This window comes from Phaseolus vulgaris, chromosome 9, assembly GCF_000499845.2.
Source record: "Phaseolus vulgaris cultivar G19833 chromosome 9, P. vulgaris v2.0, whole genome shotgun sequence".
In the NCBI taxonomy this organism is placed as follows: Eukaryota; Viridiplantae; Streptophyta; class Magnoliopsida; order Fabales; family Fabaceae; genus Phaseolus; species Phaseolus vulgaris.
In genome coordinates, this window is record NC_023751.2 from 14,373,918 (window position 1) to 14,399,321 (window position 25,404).

The following is a 25,404-nucleotide window of genomic DNA, read 5'->3' on the forward strand; positions in this document are numbered from 1 at the left end:
GTAGCAGTACAATAAGGTTTCTCCAGGAGTGCCAATTATTTGAATACAGAAAGAGTGATTCTTATTTTTTCTACATTCTGCATAGAGTAACATTTTATTTGTGATAAATTCAGAGGAACATTTTATTTTCAAATACTTGTGTTAGAATTAAGAGCAATGTCAGTGCATAAAACTACATGTTTGAAATAAAGGATTGGTGAAGACAGTTGTCTAAAGTCCACTACAAGAAAATCATAAAATAGAAATTAATTTTTAGAGACCAAAATAATTAGTTGCAATAATAACTAAATTAGAGACCATTTTAGAAACTAAACAAAAAATTGGTTTCTAAATTAGTTTATATTATTGTTAAATAGTTTCTAAATTGGTATCTAATTAGCAACCAAGGTTTTAGAGACCAAATTTAGAAACTAAATAATTGGTGGTTAAAACATTGATCGCTAATTAGATACCAATTTAGAAACTATTTAACAATAATATAAATTAATTTAGAAACCAATTTTTTTGTTTAATTTCTAAAATAGTCACTACTTTAGTTACTATTGCAACTAATTATTTTGATCTCTGAAAATTGGTTTCTATTTTATGATTTCAGATAAGAGACTGATTCCGCAACTACAAATGCAAATTGAGATTGAGAACAAGACAAAGACAATTTCAACATGATTGGCTGGCTATACATACACCATTGTCCAAAGAGTTACTTGGAACATATATTCTAGTCTAGTCTACCACCTAAAGCACTTCATAATAATAGTAATAACAGAGCCTGAAATTGTCCAAGTGAATTAGTTAATTAGCAGAATAAGAATGTGAACAACTAACAACAAAGTAAAAATTCTTGCTCAATGCTTAAAAGTTATTATGAATTAAAAGAGCCTGTGGTGGGGAATCACAGAGCACAGCTCAATAGTGCCATAATGCAGCAACTCCTCTATCATTTGCTCAATGTGGTCCTCTTCAAGAGGCTTGAACTGTTGAGTCCTCTCCACCTTAACCTTCTTCAGAACCCAATTCTCCTCTACTTCTTGCTCCTCCTTTTGTCTCTTTTGTGGCAACATTGTTTTAGTTTCGTTACTCTTTAAGGAGAAGTTACTTGTAGAGGTGATGACATTTGGTGAAGCCACTCTCTGAGGCTCTGGTAGTGATGGCCTTGTCATTTGCAAAGAAGCCATGTAGCACCTATGCAGCTTTGCAGTTAAAGTTGCTGAGAGAAGCTTCGAAGATGATGACTGAGATGCATTTGGGTTGTAAGGGAAGTTTGTTCTTGCTCTTGTGCCACACATTAGCCTTGCCGCTTCATCATAGGCTCTAGCAGCATCCTCAGCAGTTTCAAAAGTTCCTAGCCATATCCTAGTTTTCCTGTACATAAGAAACAAACAAGTTTAAATCAATCATGTTCGAGATACTGTCACATACTAAATACAAACATTTTTTAACAGATATTGGAAGGTTGGTTCATCATGGTCTAAGAGATTAGTTCTTGGTGCTAGACCCTGTTTATTGTTAATGGCTATTTAGAAGGAAGTGAAATGTGCATGGGAGTGAAAACAAAAGGGGCACTTACAATATGGGGTGTCGAATTTCGGAGACCCAAGAGCCCCAATGCCTTTGTCGGACACCTCGGTATCGCTGTTGTGATCTGGCCATGTTAGGGAAAAGAAAAGAATTGTTTTGGAAAGAGTTAGTGAAAATGTTGTGAGTGATAGAGTTGTGGTACCAAATGGGGGAGGAGGAGAAGGAAGAGGAGATGGGTTTTTGTAGTTGGGCTTGTTCTATGTGTGCTACTTTCTCCAAACAATTTGCACCAATTTAAGCAAAGGAGGTCCCACAAGGGGATTTTGAGGTCTTACTTTCTTTTTCTTTACCTATCAGCTATAACTTGGCTGTATTGCAATTTGCTAGTCATGATTATAGAATTGGTGTTTCATAAGACGTTTCACATGTTGTTCACTCTTATATCTATCCATTGGGTGCAAAATTATATATTTGTTAATGTATGGAAAATCTGATATTCAATATCACTGTCCACAGATTCTGCTCATGTGAAAACTGATCTGCAGGGAGCAATTTGTAGATAATGACCAGTTTGTAGTCCCCTCTTGTGAGAAGTTTGAACCACTAGATCTTTGAACACATCATTCTAAAATATAAATAAAGAACCAATTGCCTCATTGATTTTTGTTTTAAAATAAAAAGGAGTTTCTGCCTCGATTTTATCAGATTTTAGACCTTAATCTCGACAATTTGACGACCAAGATAATGATCAATCGATCATGTGTTGCAATTATTTGCTGCTGTGATCGGCAGTGCTACAGAGCAAACATGGATAAACACTGTTTACCACTGCATACCCATTCATGAATCAATATGATATGATACTGTCTTTGAAAACTAGAACAACTATTTTACAACTGTATTTATTGTAATAATATAATAATATGAATGGATATTGATAGATTAAATAAAATTGTGATACATGTTTGTATGGTTAAATAAAAATTGCCTACTTTTTTATTATTAAGTAAATAAAAGTTTGTTAAGTTCTCTGTGCACACCTTACAAGCTATTATGTTTTATTTGACAATTAGATGTGTTGCTTTATTATTGAAGGTTGGGCTTTGTAAAATTATTTGTTCTCAACAGCACAAAAACTCTTCCGTTTCTGTTTCCACTTTCAGGCGCTGCACTTTGCTCAGTGTTATTATTACTTTGACTTTTTCTTCTAATTTGTATTTTTTTTTTCAACACCTTTTAGAAGACTTCTAAGTCTAAGTTTAGCTCAATTTTATAAAATTAAAAAATCGATTAAAGATAATAAGTAGGTATAAATCTTATCTTATAAGTCAGTTTTATAAGTTTGAATTGATTTTAAAGTTTATCTCTTAATATAATATCAGAGTCATTTAAAATCTATGATAGGTGGTAATTATTTGGAACGAGTTAACTTTTCACTTAACAAAACATTTGAAGTTTAGTAGTGATTTTATGTTATGTTACATAGGCTTCCTCCATTCTCAAGTGTTATAGAAGTAGAGTACATGGTTGATCAGCAATTGAAGTTTTATGTTGTATTTATTTAGTGTTTAGGATTCTTGAAAGGGAAACAAAAAGGATATCAGAAGCAGTGTTTCAAGATTTTGGTTGGTAACTGCCCATGTTCTTCTCTCATAACTTCTGTGTACAAGTGCCATAGTCAATTCACCATGACCATAACACTTCCTAAGCTAAATAAATAAAATCATACAAGACATGTAGAGAAAGAAATTAATTTCGTGTATGATCACTGTCAGTTAATAGATTATAATAAATATGTTTTTTAAAGTAATTAAATAATTCATGGTGTATGATAACCTATGACGAGATTGCAGTGTAAAAAAGTATACTTAAATCAAATTCATTTACATAAATTAGGTTCATGGAGAAAAGATAAAATTCAAAAATAATAAGAGTTAAAAAAAAGTGCTTGGTAATTAATCAAACACATATCTCTTTTCTGCTGAAAAAGCAGCAGCAGTCACTGGTGAGTGGTGAATATTGCTTGGTTTTATGCGTTTTGCAAACAAAAAACTGCATGGTTCAATGAACTAAAATGATAAATTTGGTCATATCATAGCCTCTGTGATCAGTTCCATGTGCTAAACTACTAACGGCAAAACACCTTGTTATTATTTGAATAAAACAATGGTGGGGGGTGGGGTCTATATTGGGGAGGGTGATCTTCTCATGTCTGTGTGCCAAATGTAACCAACAAGATGATGTTTATGTCGTTATTGTCTTCTTGAAGAATCACTTGCATTGAAGAATCTTTTAAACTCGGTTTTATGTTGGCTTACAAATCTAAGGAATGAACTAATGGTAAAGCTATTTCTACTTTCTGGTTTTTGGTAAAGTTTTGCTTTTTGTTTCTTTCTAAGCTAAAGGAAAAGAAAAAACAATAGTAGTCAAGACAAAGAAAACAATAAAAAAAAAAAAGACAGGAAAAAAGAATAGAAGGGAGACAAAGAAACAAGTAGCATATATGTCAAGGATCGAAAGATTAGGAGCTTTGTAAATATCCCTATCCATCATGTCTCTATCCTTCTTCTTTTTTCCCCTTGAAGGTGAGCTTTATTTCTGGTTTACAGCTATGGTGGAATTGATATGCACAAAAGGTCAAGAAAGTGAAATTTATAAAAAAAAACTAGTTTGGACCAACCCAAACATACGCGTGAAATGGGTCCCTAAACATAACATGGGTGATGAGAGCAAAAGTAGTGCATGTTTTATTAATTATTTGTATTCTAAGTATATATATATATTTCTCTCCATGGTTTGTTGCACTCATGAACTTAATAAGTTTCTGACACTCATCATGTTTGTGTCATCTATGAACTCTTTTTCTCCTCACAAAACCACAATGCTTCACATGCAAGCCAACACACATATATATAATATAATCCATCGAATTTAAACTATAAAATAACAAGGGTCATGGCTTATTCGGGGAAAGACCAGAACATGGGAATTTCTCCTTTGAACTAGTAATAAATTCAACAGTTGTGTCTTTTCTCTGTGCTGAGTCCAAAACCTTAACACACATACATGCACATATACGATGTTCCTGTGTGTTAATTGTCTTTTCCTTGATATATATGTCTGTCGTTTTGCTAGAGTCATAGTGCTCAATGAATATGGCATCCTTGAAAACGTTTCTGCCCTGAATTTAACATTCAGATATGATATCAATCTCTTCCAACATTGAAACACAGTGTAGGTTTTTTTCCCACAATCAACATCTTTAAGGATGAAGTCTTTGTCTTTCATTGGGAGCACACAGAAATTGACGCGGTTGAGTTTTCTTACAAAAAAAAATGGTTAACATGCAACATTTTTTTATCTGGGGTATACCTAAACTAGCCTATAAAGAAAAGTATAGCAGACTAATAGAAAAGTTAATCATATAATCCCCTCCATTATTATAGATATGAAATTTTTTCCATCTTACATTCAATGAATAGAATAGAAGAACTAAAATAACTCACGGACTCAACTGTAATCTTAAAAAGAAAACTAAATAAGTTTCAAGGTTCTAATAAATAAAGTCTCAGGTTTTAATTAAATGACTAATTTTTGTTTTGAATATTTTATAAAAAAATATTCTTTAAATTGATTATTTAATAAATTTAAATTTTTGGTTTAAGTGTTATATATTTGTCCTCCTTTTATGCTAAATTTAAATGTTTCATACAATCTTAAATGTTAGAAAAAATTATATGCGTTGTCTTTCTATTACTTATATTATCTTGATAACATATGTCACTTTATATTAAAAATAATATTTAAGTTATTAGAAAATTATTAAATAAAAATTATTTTTATAAAAAAAATTATTATATTGATTAAATTAAATATTATTTTATATACTAAAAAATTATTAGTATGTAAATTAGTTTTTTATTATTAATAAATAATTTTTAAAGTGAGATCTAACTAACTACCAACTAAATTATAAAGTTAGTAGTTAAATAATTGGTAGCTAATTAGATACCAATTTAAAAATTATTTATTAATAATAGAAATTATTTTAGATATTAATAATTTTTTAGTTCTAGTATCTTAATATAAATACTAATTATCTTTTGTCTTTAAAATTAATTTCTATTTAATAATTTTCTCGTAATGTATTATGATACAAAATAAGTTAAAAAATTAAAAGAGAAATATAAAAATATTTTAGAAAATATTTAAAAATATTTATTATAATGATATAGGAACTAGATATAAAATAAATATATTTTCAGAAATTTAAGATAATTTTTTATAATTTATAGATACAAGTATTTTAGTTGGATTCGTGATTTGGTTTTCTAAGTTTTTCTGAATAGTAATTGTATTGAGTCAAAATTTTAGCTTTTTTTACCTATATTTAGGGAAGATAATTTGTGTACTGACAAATTCGTTGATTATCTTTTTGTTAACATGAGTTTTTTTTAGTCTTTCGTATTTTTTTTAATAATAATATTTTTTCATGTGATGATAGATGATTATTGTTATTTAGGTGTCAGTTTAATTAAGATGTCAAGTTGCATGTGATGACTAACATAAAATTTTTTATAAAAAATAAAATAAAAATTGTTGATTATGTATAAATGGTATTGATAGATTTCAAGGTTATTTAAATTTCATATTTATGTTTTCAGAATTTTTTAAATGTAGATTATAATTATCTTGTCTTATTATAACAGTATAGTAAATTTTGGTCTAGTTGCCCACATTTTTCATCCTTAAAAAGATATATTGAAGCACATGGATTATCATTAATTGTGAGTGGAATTTGTTGACTAGTGCATATATCTTCTTGTAGACGATATTATTTTCTTCTAGCTTAAGCAAATATCTAGTTTTCATTCCTCACCAATGGTCTACATCCTTTTATATAGAGTGAAGACGAAATTGACAACTATTTTATACCTAATCACCTATTTACTCATTGAAAAAAAAAAATCCATTATTAACATAAATAGCTGGAGATGAAAATTGTCAATCATATTTTGCTTTGGTTCAAGTTGCTGTGTTCAAACAAGCATAATAAATGCTTCTCAATCGTGATTTTTTAACGCGGTTTCGTTGGAAAGCAAGCAAACAAATTAACAAAGGGTGTATGAACCGTGAGAATCAACTAAGAGATGATGTGACCCATTCCCCACTCTTCCTATATATTTTTTCACTAACAAATAGTTAGGAACTAAATTTATTAAAGGATATAAATATTATATTTATAAAAGTATTCTAATATTAATTGTGAATTGTGTATTTTTTTAATTATTAGTTGTTTTTTTTTATGGAGTAAATAATTTTATTTTGTCTTTTGTCGATTATGATTCTAGTATTTATTTATTGATTATTTCTTTCTTTGGTTTGTAATATAATAGTATGAGTCTATCCTACTGAGTGTTTGTTGGGTTTATCAGGTCACTCACTATCGGGTCGTTATCGGACCACCTATAATATGTTATCTCACGCACGAGCTGTAACTCTCGGCTTTATAGAATGAATAACCTTTATTTTGTCTTTTGTCGGTTATGATTCTAGGATTTATTGATTGATTATTTCTTTCTTTGGTGGCTCGTAATATATATGGTATCAATTTCGAGTCTATCCTAACAAGTGTTTGTTGGGTTTATCAGGTCATCCATTATCGGACTGTTATTGGATCACTCATGATATGTTATCCCACGCACGAGCTGTCACTCTTGGCGTGAGGGAAGCGTTGGAGATCTCACATCCACTAGAGATAAGAATAATTCATTGTATATAAGTGAATGTAAACCTCATCTAATGAACCGATTATATGAAGTTGAGTTAGGCTTAAAGTCTATTTTATAATAAAATTATTTTAAAACGTAGAGATTATAGAAATATATTTTATTTCTTCTAACAAAGTCTTCTTTATGATCAAGGCTTGAATCTTAACATGTTTTAAAAACTCAACATATTCATCAATTGTAATGGTTGTGACTGTTCATGGAAATGGCATATGCAATTTCCATGTGGATATGCTCCTATTTTTCCTCCACCACTAACATGTATTTGCTCATATAATACAGTGCTAGTTATACCAAACATTTTACCAACCAATCTTCATCTTATTAAAACTTCAACAGCTCCAATATGTATCATACACAAAAATTGCTCGAATCTCTTTCTCTATTATTGTTTTAGAAGAGACAGCATTAATTTTAGAAAACGACAAGACCAAATTCTCTTATATTTTTTTTATGTGAATTTGGTTTTTTTTTTCATACGGTAGCAAGCATCGTGACAATTTGTTATGAAAAAAAACACAAAAAAACTAATGGAGCTTGCCTGAAGAAAAATTTAAATTTTTGTGTCTTCTATTCTCGTGACATAACAAAAGTAACATGAGAGAATCTATCATCGATTGCAAATAGATTAAGAAAGTGGTTGTTAACATTTTGTTTGTGTAGTATTAAGTTGTTATATCGTGTGGCACATAGCTATTTATCCACCCTATTGCAAGAAACTTAAATGCGCCAGACATGTTGTTTTTGTCTTCAACAGAAGTTAGTGAAGGTGAAGCACATGCTTCGGCTACTGTACAAAACTGCTAAAGCCAAGACTTTGGGACAACCAAACCATTGTGTTGGTTTCTCCATTAAATAATATTTATATATTTAGTATAGGTTTTGTTTATTGTAATAGTGTATTTTTTTTTAAATCACTAAAATGGGTAGATTTTTGGAAAATTACGTTGGTATCAACTACTTTAATTTTTTTTAAATGAAATTTTATTAATGTCACAACTGAAAAATATTATACTAAAATCGTATTAGATAGTCACAATTTCACTTAATATTTCAAAAGTCATATATTTTTAAAGTCATGTTATCTTGAAGTTGAGTTACTTTAACACGGCTAATCTTTAATTGATAGAAAATGATAAAATATAAATCAATTTTAAAGACAAAAAATAATTAGTTGTTATAGTAGTTGCTACAGTAGTTAAAGTATGAACCATTTGAGAGACTAACAAAAAATTTTATTTTTAAATTTGTTTCTATTATTGTTAAATAGTTTATAAATTGGTATTTAATTAGCTACCAAGTTTTAACTACCAATTATTTATATTATAAATTTGGTAACAAAAATCGTGGTTACTAATTAGACACCATATTAGAAACCATTTATCAATAATACAAATTAATTTATAAATAAATAAAAAATTGTGTGACACTCCTAATGGCTTTAGGCGCAACTTGCGTTGAAAGACTTGATGGTTAACAAAAAAAAAATAGTTTCTAAAATGATTTTTAATTTAGTTATTGTAGCAACTAATTATTCTTTGTCTATAAAATTGATTTATATTTCATATTTTTTTTTTAGTGTTTATTGGTATCTTTCTCGTTCAGTATTTATAAAAAAAAACAGTAGAGTAAAAGGACCTTTATTATGATGCTTCTAACATTTTTGTTATCCTTTTTCGAATTTATGTTTGTTGTTACAAGAATTGATAACTTATTCTTTGACGTTGTCTTCTTAAATCACGGAAATGGCCTTGGAAACGGTCTATTCAAATATCCTAAGTAGATTTAGGTAACAGAAACCATGAAAGAGGTTCAACATACCTATGATTAGAGAGGTTTTAATATGTAATGGGGAGTTTTTGAAATTAGGAGTGGTAGCGATAATTGAGGAAGTTCTAAAGACTTGGAAGAAAGTCCTGTGCAAATTTCCTATTGCCATGTGACTTTATGTGCTTCTTAGGGTGTGGATCTTACACTTGGATTTATCTTTATATCTAATCAACTTTAAAATATTAACAAATTTCAACTATGTCAAACCTATTTAATGTTATTGTTTCTAAAACTATGTCTATATATATATATATATATATATATATATATATATATATATATATATATATATATATATATATATATATATATATATATATATATATATATATATATTAAAATTATTTCCTTCTCCATTAGTACATAGTAATTTTCACATGCAATTTGCAAATCAAGAGGATGGTTTTTAAGAATTTATGATTTTTTTTCAAATTTAAATCATGGCTGGTTTATCCTCAAATTTAAATCAACCTTATTTTATTTAAAATTATAACAATTTATTTAAATTAAGATGTATCTTATTTTAATTTATGGGAAATCCTACTAGCTTTATTATTGCTTCAAATTTTAAATCAAATTAAATAACATTTTTATTTTATATTTTATTAATTTTTTTAGAGAAAATAAGAAATTGAATATACAAATACAAATTGGCAATTTCTTCTTCTACCTCCTTCATGTAACACGTGAAATGACAACTTTGTCATTTTTTTTATATTTTTTATTTTTTGGATTTATATATTTCAGAGTACAAAATTATATTTTGAATTTTAAATTTTGTAATGTATTTTTTGGATTTAAAAATATATTCCAAACTCTAAAACTCAAATCCAAAAAATATCTTTCAAACCATAAAATGTGGAATATAAAATTGTATTTCGAATTTTACACTTCAAAATGCATTTTCGAATCCAGCAAATACCTTTCAAATCTTATTTTCGAATAAAAAAAATACATTTCAAATTCTAAAATTCATAATACAATGTATTTTTAAATATTGCCGATAAAAAAAACATATATGTATTTTTAGATAGATTACTAAAAAAAATACACTTTGAACTCTAAAATTTGGAAATTATAAAGTTCAGAAGTTATATGAATTATATAATTCAGAAATAAAAATTAAAAAACAAATCCTACACTTTTTTTCCCAAGGATAATTTTGAAATTAAAAAGTTTATGGAGGTGCAGGAAAAAACTATGGAGGTGGAGGAAGAAATTTCCTACAAATTTATTTCATCCGTTTCGGGGGCTTTCACTCAGGCCCATGTTAAAAAGCCACAATAACGAGGCCCATTAAAAATGGGAAACTTTTGGATTTCTCCCTCTGTTAATTAAAAAAAAAAACTCACGTAAATTTGTATATTATATAACATAATTATGCATATGGTTGATTTAAAAAAAAACATATAACTTATTCTAAGTGAATTGTTAACATGATATTTCAACCTAAATGGTGAGGTAAGAAAGACAAAGTGTTGTTTTGGCAACCCAATTAACTCTCAACTGTTTAACACTTAAAATATATTCTTAATTGTCGAGGTTTGTGTAATTAAGCTAAAATTAAGTCAACCAATAATAATGTTAAATTGAAGTTAATTTATAATTACTTGTGAACCAAATTAAGATTGAATAATTTAAACAGTTTTATAATGTCATAAATTAGTTAAAGAGTCACCAAATATCTCAAAAATATAGAATACTTATCCCGTACAATGTTAAACTCAACTTCACTATCCATTCAATTGGAATATTATTATGGATTAAATTCATAAGTAACTACTTTAATTCGTTAAAGTCTATGTATATTTAAGCAACAATAATTTGTATAATATGAGCAGAGTTATATAACTATGATATATGGTTTGATGTTTCATGGAAAAAATGAAATTTAAAAGTTCAGAAATAGTAAATGACTATTATAAACGAGGAATAAGGGCATTGGTTTAATACATTAGGAATAAATAAAGTTTATATTGGTAGTTATATAACAACTAATAAAATGTTTAAATAAGATATTAATCCTTCTATTGGTTCGTTATTTATTAAAAATATATAGAGTCAAATGGTAGTAAAATTATATAGATGTATCAAATGTTAGAGTGAGATATATAACATATATATATATATATATATATACGAATTATGGGAAAAAGAAATAATACTTTAAAAATATATTTTGTTCTTAAATAACAAATGTTTTAAATAGATATGTGATTTGGTAAACAGGTGAGGACCAAAATCATTAAACTATGTAATATTTGAATACTTTGTCGATATTCATAAGACAATAATTTGCAAATAATATTCATATTTTATCTAACAATAAACTAGGCAAAAGTGTTATACTAGGCAAAAGTGTTATGTTTACATTTTTTTTTATATAAAAGTTTTCATGTTAGGCATTTGCAACTTGACATCTCAGCTAGGCTGATCCTTCAAGTAACAACAATCATCTGCCATCACATAAAAAAAATATGATTAAAAAAAAGAAAAAGAAATAAAATACAAAAATATGGGGGACTAGACCAAAACCCACATGTTAACAAAAACGATACATAGGTAGACTATACCTATTCATAAAGAATTCTAAGAACAGACTAGATGGAAGTCTATTATAACAATTAAATGATTATCTATGAATGAACCCTAAATTAGCCAACTTATCAACACATGCATTCCCCTCACGAAAAATATGAGTAACCCTAAATCTGATTGTACCACAGTAATTAAGACAAGTATTTCATCGATTACAAAGCATCCACGGAACATTAGTTATAGCAGTAAACGCAGCACAAACAAAGAAAGAATCACATTCAAGTCAAACATTAGTTCTAACAGTTATGTTTACATTTTTTATTAAAAAAATATGTCAAACAATAATAGGTAGACTATTTTGTAAAATATAAATCTTAAATTTATAATTATTAAGATTTGTATATTCAAGATGCTCAAATGTAATGATATTAATAGTTAAAATATCAATTAGGGGTTACAATGCCAGAATGTTTAGTTTATTGAAAATGCATAATTCACATAAAAAGTCTAGCTCGTTCCACATTACCACTTTTAAAGCCAATTTTTTTTTATAATTGTTAAAAAATCAAATAAATAATTGAGGATGGGAATTTTTTTAATTAAAGTAAATAAATTTGTAATTAGTAATTAAATTCAAAATAAGCAAATGTAATTTTATCAGTATAAAATGGTAAATGTTTTTTTTACATATAATAGGATAAAAAAATAATATTTTGAATGTCAACTCAGTCATTAATTATGTGCAAATAATCTCATTTATATTTTTGTAATTAAAGGAGGGTGTAGATGAAACCTATTTCTCAAGCCTTTTTATTTAGAAATTTTAGGATTTCTATTTCCATAACATATTTTTGAGTTTTGGAAATTTTTATTCAAAATGTATTTTTAATTTTGTGTTTGGAATGTATTTTTTATTTTTGAATTTTATTTACTGTTCTAAAAATCTGGAATAAGGGTAATTTTGAAAAATTGGAAAAATGATAGGGTGTAGGTTAAAAATGATATGGTGAGAAAGAAATTGCCTCAATTATTTTTATAATGGACTGAAAGAGAATTATTGTATCTCGTGCAAATCGAAATATTGTTTGTTTGGTCCAGAAAAACGTTGGCCTTTACATCTTGCACCCCATTTTACAAGCAAGACTGTTTCTTCCTGCACTTCCATAGCTTTTTCTGGCACCCTATACACAACATGAAAATACATTTTTAACCCTCTTGTGCCACCCCCATAAAATAACTTCCGGATTATGTAATCCATACATGCATTTAAAAGAGACTTCCGGATTATGTAATCTGAAAGTCTTTTTTAGCTTCCAGATTACATAATTCGAAAACTAATCCTGCATCTGAAAAAATACTTCCAGATTATGTAATCCGGAAGTTAATTATGAATTTAAAAAAAGACTTCCGAATTACATAATCCGGAATATTACAGAGGGGTATTTTTGAAAATATGAAAATATATGGAGGTGGAAGAAGAATATATTGAGGTGCAGGAAGAAGCAGCCTACAAGCAAAGGGATTAACATACCCTTTTTAAAAGTTTGTTCTAAAATTTTTGTTTTGAAAATTATGGTTTGAAAAGCTCATCTCATAATGTATTTCATATATTTCAAAAAGTTTGTTGCAAAAATTATGTTTTAAAAAGTTTATTCTTTATGAAAATTCTGAAAAGTTTGTTCGAGAATATTTCTAAAAAAATTAATGCAGAAGTCACATTTACAAAAAGTAAAATCATCATTTTAAAATTATAGAGATACAAGAAGAAAATACCTATATGTTTTATTTTTTCTTCATGATTTAATAATTGCTTCATTTAGTGATTTTGAACTCTGCACCCAATCTTTTGAAATTGCACTCAATCAATTTTGAATTTTATCAAAATTGTCCTTCATTATGAAATTGAAAATCTAGAATTATAAAATACATTCCAAAAAAGCAATTTCATAATAGATTTTGTGTGTTATGGAAATACAGTTTTGAAAAACAAAATCTATAAGTATATTATAGAAAAATAATTTATGAAAAACAAAATTCAAACAAATATTCTAAAAATCCAAATTTAAAAATGAATTCTAGAAACCCAAATCCAAAATACATTTTGTCATGCACTCCCACTCCTATTTAAAAACTAAAAATTATATTTTTATCCTTTCACATAAAACACTGAGTACAAATTTAAAAACATTGAATACTGAAAGCAATTCCCTGCAGCATTTGTTTATTCACGTAAAGTCACTCATCTTGGTATACCCTATAAATTATCTTTGATTGTTTCCTCCTGCACCTCCTCCTTTGTATATTCTTCTATCTCTCTATACAAAACAGGAAAATATTTGTTTATCCTTGTGTGATCCTCATATTTTAGATTACATAAGTTAATCTCAAATTCGAGAATACTTTATGAAAATAGATTATATAATTTAGAAGTTTGGATGTTAGAATAGTTTCTAAATTATGTAATCCAGACACACATTTAAAAGACTTTTAGATTACATAATCCGAAAGTTAATCTCATATTAGAAGACTTTTAGATTATGTAATCTGAAAACTAATTATGCATCTAAATAAAGATTTTTGGATTATGTAATCAAAACTAATTACAAATTTAAAAAAAAGACTTCCAGATTACACAATCCGAAAGTTGATCTCATATTAGAAAAGACTTTTAGATTATGTAATCTCGAAACTAATTATAATCTAATTAAATAAAGATTTATGGATTATGTAATCAAAACTAATTACAAATTTAAAAAAAGACAAACGTCTGAAATATTAGAGAATGACATTATTGAAAATAACAAAAAATTATGTTTTCCTTTTCATATTCGGCTTCTTCCTGCACCTCCACATTTTTCTTCCTGCATCCCCACAATTTTAAATATTTCAACATTAACCTTTATTTATAATTTCAAAAGGGGCTACCGGATATCAGGATCCAGTAATATATTCCGGATTCATGAATCTGGAATTGATTAAATTGTGTTTTCTGGATGAGGGGGTGTTCCGGAAGATAAAAGATCATAAATTGTTGTTTTCCAGAGTGCTGAATCCAGAAGCCTAAATTGCATTACGAATTGGTGAATCCGAATTTTTTTTTTTTTGTGTTATGGATTTCTGAATCCGAAATGCATCACTTGCATTATGGATTTATGAATCTAGACTTGTTTTTTTGTGTTATGGATTCCTGAATCCATAATGGTCTTTTTGAATTATTGATTGTTGGATCCGGAATAATGTTTTTGACTTATGGATTCATGGATCCGAAATGCAATGATTTTGTTTCATTTTTTATTTATTTGTAGAAGCATGGACAATAGTGATGAATTTGAACAATAATTATATGATAGGGTTGATTTATGGGATGATGATGATATTCAGAAGTCATTATCCATGTTCTTCATGTGTTTCATCTTCATTAACATGTCTGCGCAAGAGAGCATCCTTGCCTGCACCTGGGTAGGGTTTTTTTAGATAAGGATATTTTTGGAATTTTAAAAACTAATAAGGGTGATTTGGTCTTTTCATAAGAGTGTGGGGGTGCAGGGAGAAAAATGTGGGGGTGTAGGAAGAAACTGCCTTCATATTTATACAAAATGGATCATTGAATAAGCCCACAGACCCATGACCCAAATGACTTAAACCAATCCATTTCCCCTTAGCCCAAAAGGCCCTGCAACTCCTTTCCTTTTTCCTCCTCTCTTACCTTAACCATCTAAAATTTAGTTTTCAAAATCTGATTTATTAAATAGCTCATAAAAAACACAACCAAAGTAAAAGTTTTTTTATACTTTTTTATATACGTGTTAAAATATGTATTATGACATATATTTTATATAGATAAAATTTATACGAAAAGAAATTTTTAAGTAAATGAATTTAGATATAAGATTATCTAATAAAATATCATTGAATAGGCAATAGTTGGTAAAATATATAGTGATGTTATTTAAACCCTCTTTATGCTAAATAAGCATATAAACACGCTAGTATTTACAAAATATTTCACTGATTTTTTGTATAACTAAAACTCCTGATAAATTATATAGTATATATTTTAATTATATAATAAATAATGTAAATCATGATAATTTTTTTAATTATTTATAAAAGTTGAAAAAATATTAAAATTGGTCAATCCATAGACAAAGCCTAGAAATAATTAAAAGACATAAATGGTTAACATGATCGAGCAAAAGATAAAGATTAAAAAATCACAGCTTGAAATCATTTTTTCTAAATAGAAGAGTGTGTATACTAATATATGATATAATATTAAACTTTTAAAATAGGTATATGAGTTTAAATTGTATATAAGTTATGAAACTTAAGTATTTAAATAAACTAGTAAATATGTAATTTCAATTTGCTCTAATGAAAATCAATATAATTATAGCAACAATATTATTATAGATCGATTTATTATATATTTACAACCCTTTCAATGATGTAGGTTAAATTTGTTTTTCAAAACTTTCATGAGTAATATTTAGGTTGATTATTCAATGTTTTTTAAATTGCATACTTAACAATTTATAAAAAAATTGTTTAAGATTTAAAAAAAACAATTTTTTTAATATTTTTTTATTATCATGATAACATTTAGAACTAAAATATATTTTAGATTTTTCACATAGTTGTTCAAATTTTTTTTTTATTATAATAACCAACATAATTCATCCTATAGTATGTGTTAAACTTCAGAGATTTAATATATATCATCTCTTAACACTTCAGATCCTATTATTTAAAAGACACTCGATTAATAGAATAAATACCAGTGAACTTAAATAAAAAATATTTAATTAATTAGATATCCAATTTGTAAATAAAAAATTAGTGTGCATTTTAAATAAAAATCGATGAGAACCTAAATTTTATTTAATTAATGAATTAATTTTTTAAATAAAAATTAACAACAATAAATCCCCAATTAGAGTGATAGGTATGGGTATAAAAGAAGGGTGAGTTTCTATCTTGTCCTTAGGGTTTGGTTATTAGGGTTTTCGCTGTTTGGTATCAGTCCAACACTCGGCGCAGTCGAACATCCAGAAGACAAAGCGAAAATGGTGCTCCTCAATCAAAATCACAATCTCTACTCTTCAATTTGTAATTGTTGCTGAAGCGATTCCTTTGCGCTTTCGGCGTTCGATTTGTGTCTGATTTTGTTGTTCTTGTTTGCAGCCGTCGCACAAGACTTTCAGAATCAAGAAGAAGTTGGCGAAGAAGATGAGGCAGAACAGGCCCATCCCCTACTGGATCCGCATGAGAACCGACAACACCATCAGGTACGATTACCCTACCTTTCGCATAATATAGGTTCGCTTTGCTCTTTTCAAGCTAAAGGTTCTGTTTTCCATTTCAGGTACAATGCTAAGCGCCGTCACTGGCGTCGCACCAAGCTTGGCTTCTAAGGTGTTTGCTCTGCCTCGGTTCGGTTTATCCAATTAATTAGTTTTTCTTTTCTCTTTTTTTCATTGAGGCAAAAACTTGGTATTGGAGATTTTATGTTTTTCATTTACTTGAAGACTATATTGTGTACGGAAACTTACTGTAGTTGATACCAATGGTGCTCACCACCGCTCTCTAAAGTATTTTGGAATTCTTCACAATTTGTGTTCTGGATTATTATGAGTTCGTTTTTAATTTTGTTTTACTTTTGATAACCGTTTTGTGCGTATTATCTTTTGATTTATGCGAGGCATATTGGTGTAGGCTACTTATTCTATTATAATTATTTACATTGTGCATGACGCTTTTTAGTTGTGCTTTAAGTAGCGGTAGGAGTTTGGTTTGTGATTGAGATGTTCTTTGTCATAATTGAAGTTTGTGTTTAGTTTTTACATTGGAAACTTTGAGATCTTATCGCCTGCCCATTCCAGGTTACTTGTCACTAGTTTTGTGTTTTTAATCTTTTTGTCTGGTGCATTAGAATTCATTGAATGGATCTGCAGACTTTTATGTGAATAGTTTCTGGGTTAGAGGAGATGCAAAGCTGGTTTATTGGTGCTGCATAAATGCAAAATGTTAATTGGGTTTAAATTGCTGAGTGATAAATCTATAGAACAACTAGCTTCTGACTTCTGCACGCTTTTTACTTGCTTTATCATGTATTTTGATTTAGACTTGGTTTGGTGTTTCGGCATAACTTTTCAGTCAAATGCTATACGTATTTCCCATCTTCCAAATTACTTCATGAACGCTACGCATTTATTGTATGATTGAGTTTAAAGTTAAGAATGGATGTTGTTAATGGGGAAAGCACTCTAGGGATTTTGCCTGTCAAAAGTGGACAATTTTTTGAACTTCAATGCATCTTAGTTATTGACCATTATTGACCTGGCCTAGGTTGGAACATTGGTTAGTGCGTCCTTTCCAAAGGGAATGTTCTATTATATTGATCACCCTTTGATAGTTTTTTTCTGAGTTATATTTTGGCCCGTAATAAAAATACTGCATTATTGTTTTGATTTAATAGTGGATTTATTGAGATCTTGAATGGAGTATGGCAAATGGAAGTGGGTAATTCTTCTTGGGATTTGCTGATCTTGATTTAGCTATAAGTGAAAATACTGATCTTGAGTATTTTAGAAAGGAACATTTTGAACCTGATTTATTGGATGGTTCGTATAAATTGTCTTTTGAATCTGATAATATTCTACCTTCCTTGATTTTTTATATGGATACTTGTGTGGATTGAATTAGGGAAATCTTTATAAAATTAGAAAGAAATGGGAAACTAAAAGTACAGAGATCTTCTGGAGATCGTTCATGCATATATCAGTAGCCCTTTAACTCCTACAATTTGATGTAATATTTTTTTATCATATTTATTGATGATTTTTTCTCGATATGATTATCTTTTCTTGATTTAAGAAAATCTTTAATGACTTGAAAAGTATGAAATTTTAAAAAATGGAAAGGTAATTCTGAAAAATCATCAGGATTGTTAGTTTTGACCGTGGTGGAGAGTGTGATGCGACAAGAATGACATGTTTGTTTTTCATATGTTTGGAAAAAGCCAAGAATGACTGTTAATTGCTTTTGTTTAAGTTGTACATAACCATGTTTTCAATATGTTAAAATAATTTATATAGACCAATACTTTCTTTAAGGGAAGCCATGTATTGTGATTGAAAAGGTTATGTTTAAACATAAAACAACTGACTGAAATGGGATTAAAAGATAAGAAAGATAAGGAAAATGATACTTTAAAAAGTTGTATATAATTTTTGATGGGATGTGATGGGTTATAATATATCATTATCCAGAAGATAAAATGCATGACTGCTTGTTCAAAAGAAGCATATTTTATCTTCTCCAAAAGAATAAAAAAAATAAAAAGATTGAAAATGAATAAAAATGTTGTTTGGTTGGAAAAAAACTAGTGGAAGAAAGATAATTTTATTTTTAAAAAAACTAATTTATAATAATAACAATAATAATAATAATGAAAGTAAAACATTCATAATTAATTAGAATTTGTAATTCAATATAAATATCAATGTTATAATTTATAGTAATATTTAATGGGTTTCTTCATTTTGATGTATATAATTGTTTTATTTATTTATTTTACTGGTAATAATATTTTAAAGTTGTACTACAAAATTCACAAGGAAGAAAATTAATGTAAAAAAAAATAAAATTAAAATAAAATAAAATGGAGAAAAAACAAACTAACAAAATAGTGGAAAGAGAGCTACATCTAGATTAAAAACATTAACTACTAAATAGGAAAAAAAAGCTAATAATTAGTGGAGATAAAAGGTAACTGCTCATTTTTTAAATATAATTAAATTGTAACTTTTTTATAATACTTAATTTTATACATTTAAACTTTTAATTACAACAAAATTTTAATATAAAATTCAATCAAAAATAGATTTAATTATTTTGTTTTCTTTTTTAAAATAATATTATAATTATAAGATATTATAGTGAAAAAAAAATCACTGTGTTTCCGGTTGTATAATGAATGCGTAACAATATCAGAAAACAACTTTTTTGCCTTTCTTATCTAGTAAGCGTGAAAAATCTCCGCATCTCATTTTCTCGATTATTAAACTTTCTGCATATTTCTTGAGTTCCAATGTTGCTAAGACTCCATCTTTCCTCACCCTTACTTCCTCTCTTGATCACTTTTGATAGAAGCTTCTTCAGTCTCAATTGAAACAAACATACTTTTAATAGAAGCTTCTGATTTCTCATTACAATGTGTTGGGTGTATGACTGTGTATACATGATTGAGTTAAGAGGTTCCAAGTGATTTTGGCTTTATGTACTGAAATTTCACACACCCAAAGTATGGAATGGGAGACAACAGATCCAATTTTATACAAATTCAATACTCTGTAGAGTCTATACACAATCCACCTCCACCCAAAAAAAAGTGAAACTAATTTCTTCTTTACATCTGTTATGAACAAGCTAATGCTCTTTCCCCCTATTTAAGGTAAACACCCTTCCCAAATGAATGTTCTTATAGTTTGTCCTGGATCTATCTGTAACTTGGAGTATTTGGTAAAAAGAAAATGTCTTGCCAGCATCATACCCCCCACTGATGCCCTTCATTCTCACTGTTATAAAACTGATGAGTACTATGAAGTACTATGCTGCCTCACTTCACTTGTGAAACTCTTAGTGTTCCTCCAAGTTCCATGGGAACAAGAGGGATAAGTGAGTGAAGAACATCTGTGATAAGGGGGCGATAACTAGGTTCTGGTTGCACGCATAGCACAGCCACAGCAGCAACCTATAAAGCACAAAACCCATTAAAGAAAAGTACATTTGTTTGGTTAAGGAAAGTACCTAGTAAGCAGCATTGGTAATATAAATAAAAGTGGGAAATGAGTTTTGAGTTTTGAATTTTGAATTCTAGGATCACAAACCTGGTACAAGTGTTTGGGATCCATTGTGTTCTTAATCACTGGATCCACAATGTTTGGAAGCTTGGCTCTGTCCGTGAGCTGTGGCATGGCCTGCAATCATAAATAGTTATGTGCCTTACACTGCTTTCCATACTTATGGGGGGTAGATGAGATGAAAAGTAGCCCATACCCATGTGACAATAGACTGGCATTGCGTCGGTGCCAGTTTTTCCACTGGCTTCCTTCCTAATAGGAGCTCCAATAGCACAACCCCAAAAGCATACACATCACTTTTATCACTTAATTTACCTGTAAAATAATTGAATTGCAGCCATTAATTCTACAAGATTTCCTACACATGAATTTCACAATGCTACATGAACTTGCTTTATGAATCTAAGACATGATAATATTAAAAAACTATTGCTACAGTAACCCAATCATCCATATCTAAGTGAATAATTTCTACCTCAATTGAAATGAAATCCCTCTCAACAGTCAAAAACATATTAGACCCATCACAAATCGTCTCAAATTTTCAAATGAATTGTAGAAAGCTTATATCTGTTCCCCCAAACCATCCAATGTTTACCATTTTTCAGACAAGAATAAATTCCATTTCTAAAGCGAGAGACATACACTTCAAAATAAAGTGCTCTAACAACCATTGCTTAGAAAATAAAAGCATGAGATTGTCATTAACTTCAAAATTTGTTCCATGTGTATTCATTTTTTATCACATGGTCGATTTGGTCAATTTGAATAATGTGTACATGTGACTTTTCAATAGGGCAGGTATATGATTATATGTCCAAGATGAGAACAAGAGACATAGGTCGTATGTTTCAAACCCACCCTAAAGTCGTGACGTCATTAAAATCAAAGAGGACTGAGAAAAACAATTTCTTGGATCTGGTTTGCTAAAGGGTTACAATATATTGAAATACACTATCTGTCAAACCAATGCATATGGCGTATAATGATAACAGGTTTAGCTGGCATACCATCTAGAAGATACTCCGGTGCTACGTATCCCAAGGTACCCGATAGTTTAATGTTCTTCTTGCTTTGGGACCCATCAGTTATGGCTAGACCAAAATCAGACAGCTGAATCCACCACCAATAAGTTCGAGGTGCCAACACATAATATGAAGCTTAGGTGAATACAACAAAAGAGGAAAACAATTGGTAATGGAAAAGGGAAGTAACTTTTATGGCAAATCTAATGTGATTTTCTTACCTTGGCATTGAAGTTTGCATCTAAGAGAATATTAGAAGATTTCATGTCTCTGTGGATCACTGCAGGGTAGCAGTGTTCATGCAGATATTCTAGTCCTCTGCCAGCATACCAGAAGAATGTTAATACCACTATAATGAACACAAGAGAAAAAAATCAAAATCTTTTTAGCGGAACATTACTTTGCTGTGTCAAGGGCAATCTTCATCCTCATGTACCAAGTCAATGCCGAGCCATGAGTAGGTCCTTCAGCATAAGATTTTGGAAAAGAATGACACAATAAGAATTTAGTAACCGAGAATCAAGTGTTGTTGTTTACTGTTTCAGAAAACTTTTCTGTTTCTAAATTTTATTTGTCTTTTGAACACATCTGAGGGTGTTTGCTTCAGGAACACGATTGTGTCCAGAAGAAAAAATAAAACATCTCCTAACCTTTTCTGATCTTTGGTTTTTAAAACAAATATATTTAGAAACGATTTTCAAAATTTAATAACTTTGGGAAAAAAAATCAGGTCCTCTCTGCTATGCATTTAAACATGAGATACAATATTTTACCATGTAAATGAGCCTCCAATGATCCATTTTGCATCAACTCATAAACAATAAACCTCGTGTCACCATCAATGCTGCAACCCAGTAAGGAGATTATATTCGGATGCTGAATTTTACTCAACAAATTAACCTCGTTCTGCAATTTCATCACACCATTCAACACAAGAAAGAAAGGACCAGAAAGAAAAAAAGCTAAAAAACAGAGAACCAGCAAATTAATTACCTCGAATTCTCTCTCCGCATGTTGAGTCTCACAGTGGAGTTTTTTTACTGCAACATCCAGGTTATGATCCAAGCGAGCCTTGTAAACACGTCCAAAACCACCCTCGCCCAAGATGTTACTTTCCAGAAAATTATTGGTCGTTTTTTCTATTTGCTTATAATCAACTATCGGCACAGACTCCTTCATACCAACAATTTTGACGGAACTGAATCTACTCAGAAACGGTGCTAGGGTGATCCCCTTCTCTGCATCTTGGCATTCAAACAGAAAGGGAAAAAATTAATCTCAGACAACACCATAGAGTCGATTTGATTCTGAAATTTTTCTTAAAAGGTATATGAGAAACGGAACATTAGAAAATAAATAAGTACCTGGACCGGGAGTTTGAACCTTTTTGGTTTTGGATTTTGTTGGAGACTTAGTGTGATAAATCCAGAAACATAGGAAACTGAAAATGAGTGCAGCAAGTGAAGTGGTGGCTACGACAATAGCTATTAGCATTTTCTTGTTCAGGTGATGCTGCTCTTTCCCTGCTTTAACAGTTGTGAGAATCCAAAAGTGAAAAGAATCATTAGCAAAACCAATTATTTAACAAAGATTAAGAATCCCAATGATGAGAAAGAGATGAATGAGTACCTGGAGAGAAAAAAGGAGGAGGTTGAGGAGAGGAAGCAGGAGGGTCTGCAGCAGCAACGTAGTGCAGAAGAAGAATAAACACAAAAAGAAGGTTCATTTTCATTGTTTGATGTAACTATGCATGTATTTGGAGGCACAAGCATAAAGGGAGAGAGTGTGCCCTGTGTTGTGAATTGTGAAGCCTTTGGAAGTTAATGTTAATGGGTGTTCTCTTCTCTTCTCTTCTCGATCTCCAAGGTTTCAACTGCTTTTTGGTTTTCCAAAAAGAATGCTCTTTTTTCCTACCCTTTTGAATCTTCTTTTCCTACCTCTCTTTGTCTCTCTCTTTTCTTCTTTTTTAACTCGCTAATATATCATCAATTCAACCAAGGATAATTCAAATTCGATTATATAAGGTTTTTTGAATTACAAAACTCCTTTTTTATACTTTTTTATAAATATAAGATTGCTGAAATAAGTGTGTGAAATCATGTATTAAAGTGTGTATGTGATATTATGTCGCTTTCTGTGCAGAAGAGAAAAGAAGGAACAGTGGGGAAAGGAAATTTAATGTTGAGGTGAAGCGGCAATCACACGACAAGCATGTGCATTTGCTCTTGTCAACTGCGCTACTCTGCTGCAACCATGAACCAACATTTTCTTCTTCTTTTTATTTTCTTTTGTATAAAATTTTTAAGCTTATGCAAAGGAAAAGAGAAAAAGAAAGGAGTGGGAGGTTCATTCATGGGGCTGCAAAATGATGAAGACGATTCATTTGATCTTCTGAACATGACACCTTCACATCGTTAGGTCCTTGTCTTGGTGGTGCCTTTCTAATAATAAGTGCATTTCTAAATAATAACTACATTTCTAAGCATAATATACTTTTAGAATTTTACTCCACACTTTTATGTAAATTTTAAATTTGTTTTAGATATCACATTTACTACAAATACATTTTATAATATAATTAGATGTAAAATTCATCTCATAAATTGACTTTATAAGGTTGAGTTAAATTTAAAATTTATTTTCTTAACATGGTATCATAGTCATTTAAAGTTTATATCTAAATTAGTTAGAATGATAAAGTCATCTGCCATCTATTAGACCGGATCATACACAAATTGAAAATATCGATGTGTAGGTGTTTTATGAATTGATTTTTGTTATGTTTGAAATCTACTTCTTAATAATATTATTTAACTTAATACTGTTTAACTTATTTTTAATTAAAAAAATTATTGGCTAACCTTAATCAATATTTTAAAAATAATTGTTCATAATCATTATTTAAAAAAAAAACTAATAACTAACTTACAAAGAATTTTTTTACATATATAAGCAAGTCATTTGAGTTAAGCAAATTTTGTTGAAGTGTTACATAACCCTTAAAGTAAAGTTTATGAGATAACTTTCCCTTAGTATGTGAAGGTTTTCATAACATCTTAGGTAATATCTTGTAACATGATTATGGACAGTTTTGATTAAATTTATCAATCACGTGTCGACATATATCATATAATTGATAAATAATTATATTTTATAATTATATATTTAATCTTAAAAGTACATATTAAAAACAACTATCTCTTAAATAAATCTCTTAATACACTAAAAAAATAAATAGTTAACTCTTAATTAAAAAATATTTCAGGTTTATAAAAAATTTCCACACCAATACTAATTTTTTTGCCAAAATTTTACCTTTACATCATCATGTTCACGAAAGTTATACAAAGTAAACAACCCTGACTTTGACTTATATTTTTTAAAAACAACTAAAAAATAAAATATAGTGAAAAAACATTTTTACATTATTTATAAATTAAGAAATAATGAGTTGTTTTACCAAAATATTTTATTTTGTAAAGTAATCTGGTAAAAGTAGAGATTTTTTATAGTATATTTTTATTTTTATTTAAAAATATTTGAAAATTTTGAGCTATAATTAATCTTCTTTTAATTAGAGAATTTAAAGTTGTTTAAAGGATGTAACTTTGTTTAGACAATATAAATTTGATGGTAATGACCCAAACCCTAATTTAGTAAGTTGTTAAAATTTAAGTATGAGTCTAAGTTCTAAATTAAGTATAAAAAAAAAAATGAATGTCCTAAACTAATAGTCTTGAAGTTTTGGATTAGGGCTATTGTAAATCCTTTATGTGAGATTGACTAAGTTTCGTTATTGTTGGAGATCCTACATTGACTAGAGATTAGAGTCTTTCATTG

General features: G+C 28.9%; 3 protein-coding genes across 6 annotated transcripts; 1 reads left to right on the forward strand and 2 right to left on the reverse strand.

Moving 5' to 3' along the window:
- Positions 1 to 634: 634 nt before the first annotated feature.
- Positions 635 to 1,781, reverse strand: LOC137822715 (protein PPLZ02-like). The gene is made up of 2 exons (XM_068627662.1): positions 1,568 to 1,781; positions 635 to 1,362 (listed from the first exon to the last, which is right to left on the reverse strand). The coding sequence occupies exons 1-2, from the start codon at positions 1,648 to 1,650 to the stop codon at positions 870 to 872; spliced, it is 576 nt and encodes a 191-aa protein (XP_068483763.1). The 5' UTR covers positions 1,651 to 1,781; the 3' UTR covers positions 635 to 869.
- A 14,821-nt stretch (positions 1,782 to 16,602) lies between these two features.
- Positions 16,603 to 17,287, forward strand: LOC137823097 (large ribosomal subunit protein eL39). The gene is made up of 3 exons (XM_068628216.1): positions 16,603 to 16,744; positions 16,860 to 16,963; positions 17,041 to 17,287. Exons 1-3 carry the CDS (start codon positions 16,742 to 16,744, stop codon positions 17,087 to 17,089), a joined length of 156 nt encoding a protein of 51 aa, XP_068484317.1. The 5' UTR covers positions 16,603 to 16,741; the 3' UTR covers positions 17,090 to 17,287.
- A 2,557-nt stretch (positions 17,288 to 19,844) lies between these two features.
- Positions 19,845 to 23,931, reverse strand: LOC137823098 (probable receptor-like protein kinase At1g80640). 4 transcript variants are annotated; one of them, XM_068628218.1, is made up of 10 exons: positions 23,194 to 23,931; positions 22,929 to 23,087; positions 22,558 to 22,808; positions 22,338 to 22,470; positions 21,965 to 22,028; positions 21,786 to 21,882; positions 21,550 to 21,652; positions 20,736 to 20,854; positions 20,567 to 20,656; positions 19,845 to 20,430 (listed from the first exon to the last, which is right to left on the reverse strand). In XM_068628218.1, the coding sequence occupies exons 1-10, from the start codon at positions 23,294 to 23,296 to the stop codon at positions 20,296 to 20,298; spliced, it is 1,254 nt and encodes a 417-aa protein (XP_068484319.1). In that variant the 5' UTR covers positions 23,297 to 23,931; the 3' UTR covers positions 19,845 to 20,295. The 4 variants fall into 4 exon arrangements, with proteins under 4 accessions (XP_068484319.1, XP_068484318.1, XP_068484320.1 ...); XM_068628217.1 differs by having other exon boundaries at positions 22,929 to 23,090; positions 23,194 to 23,634; XM_068628219.1 differs by having other exon boundaries at positions 22,558 to 22,802; positions 23,194 to 23,551.
- Between the last annotated feature and the right edge of the window lie 1,473 nt (positions 23,932 to 25,404).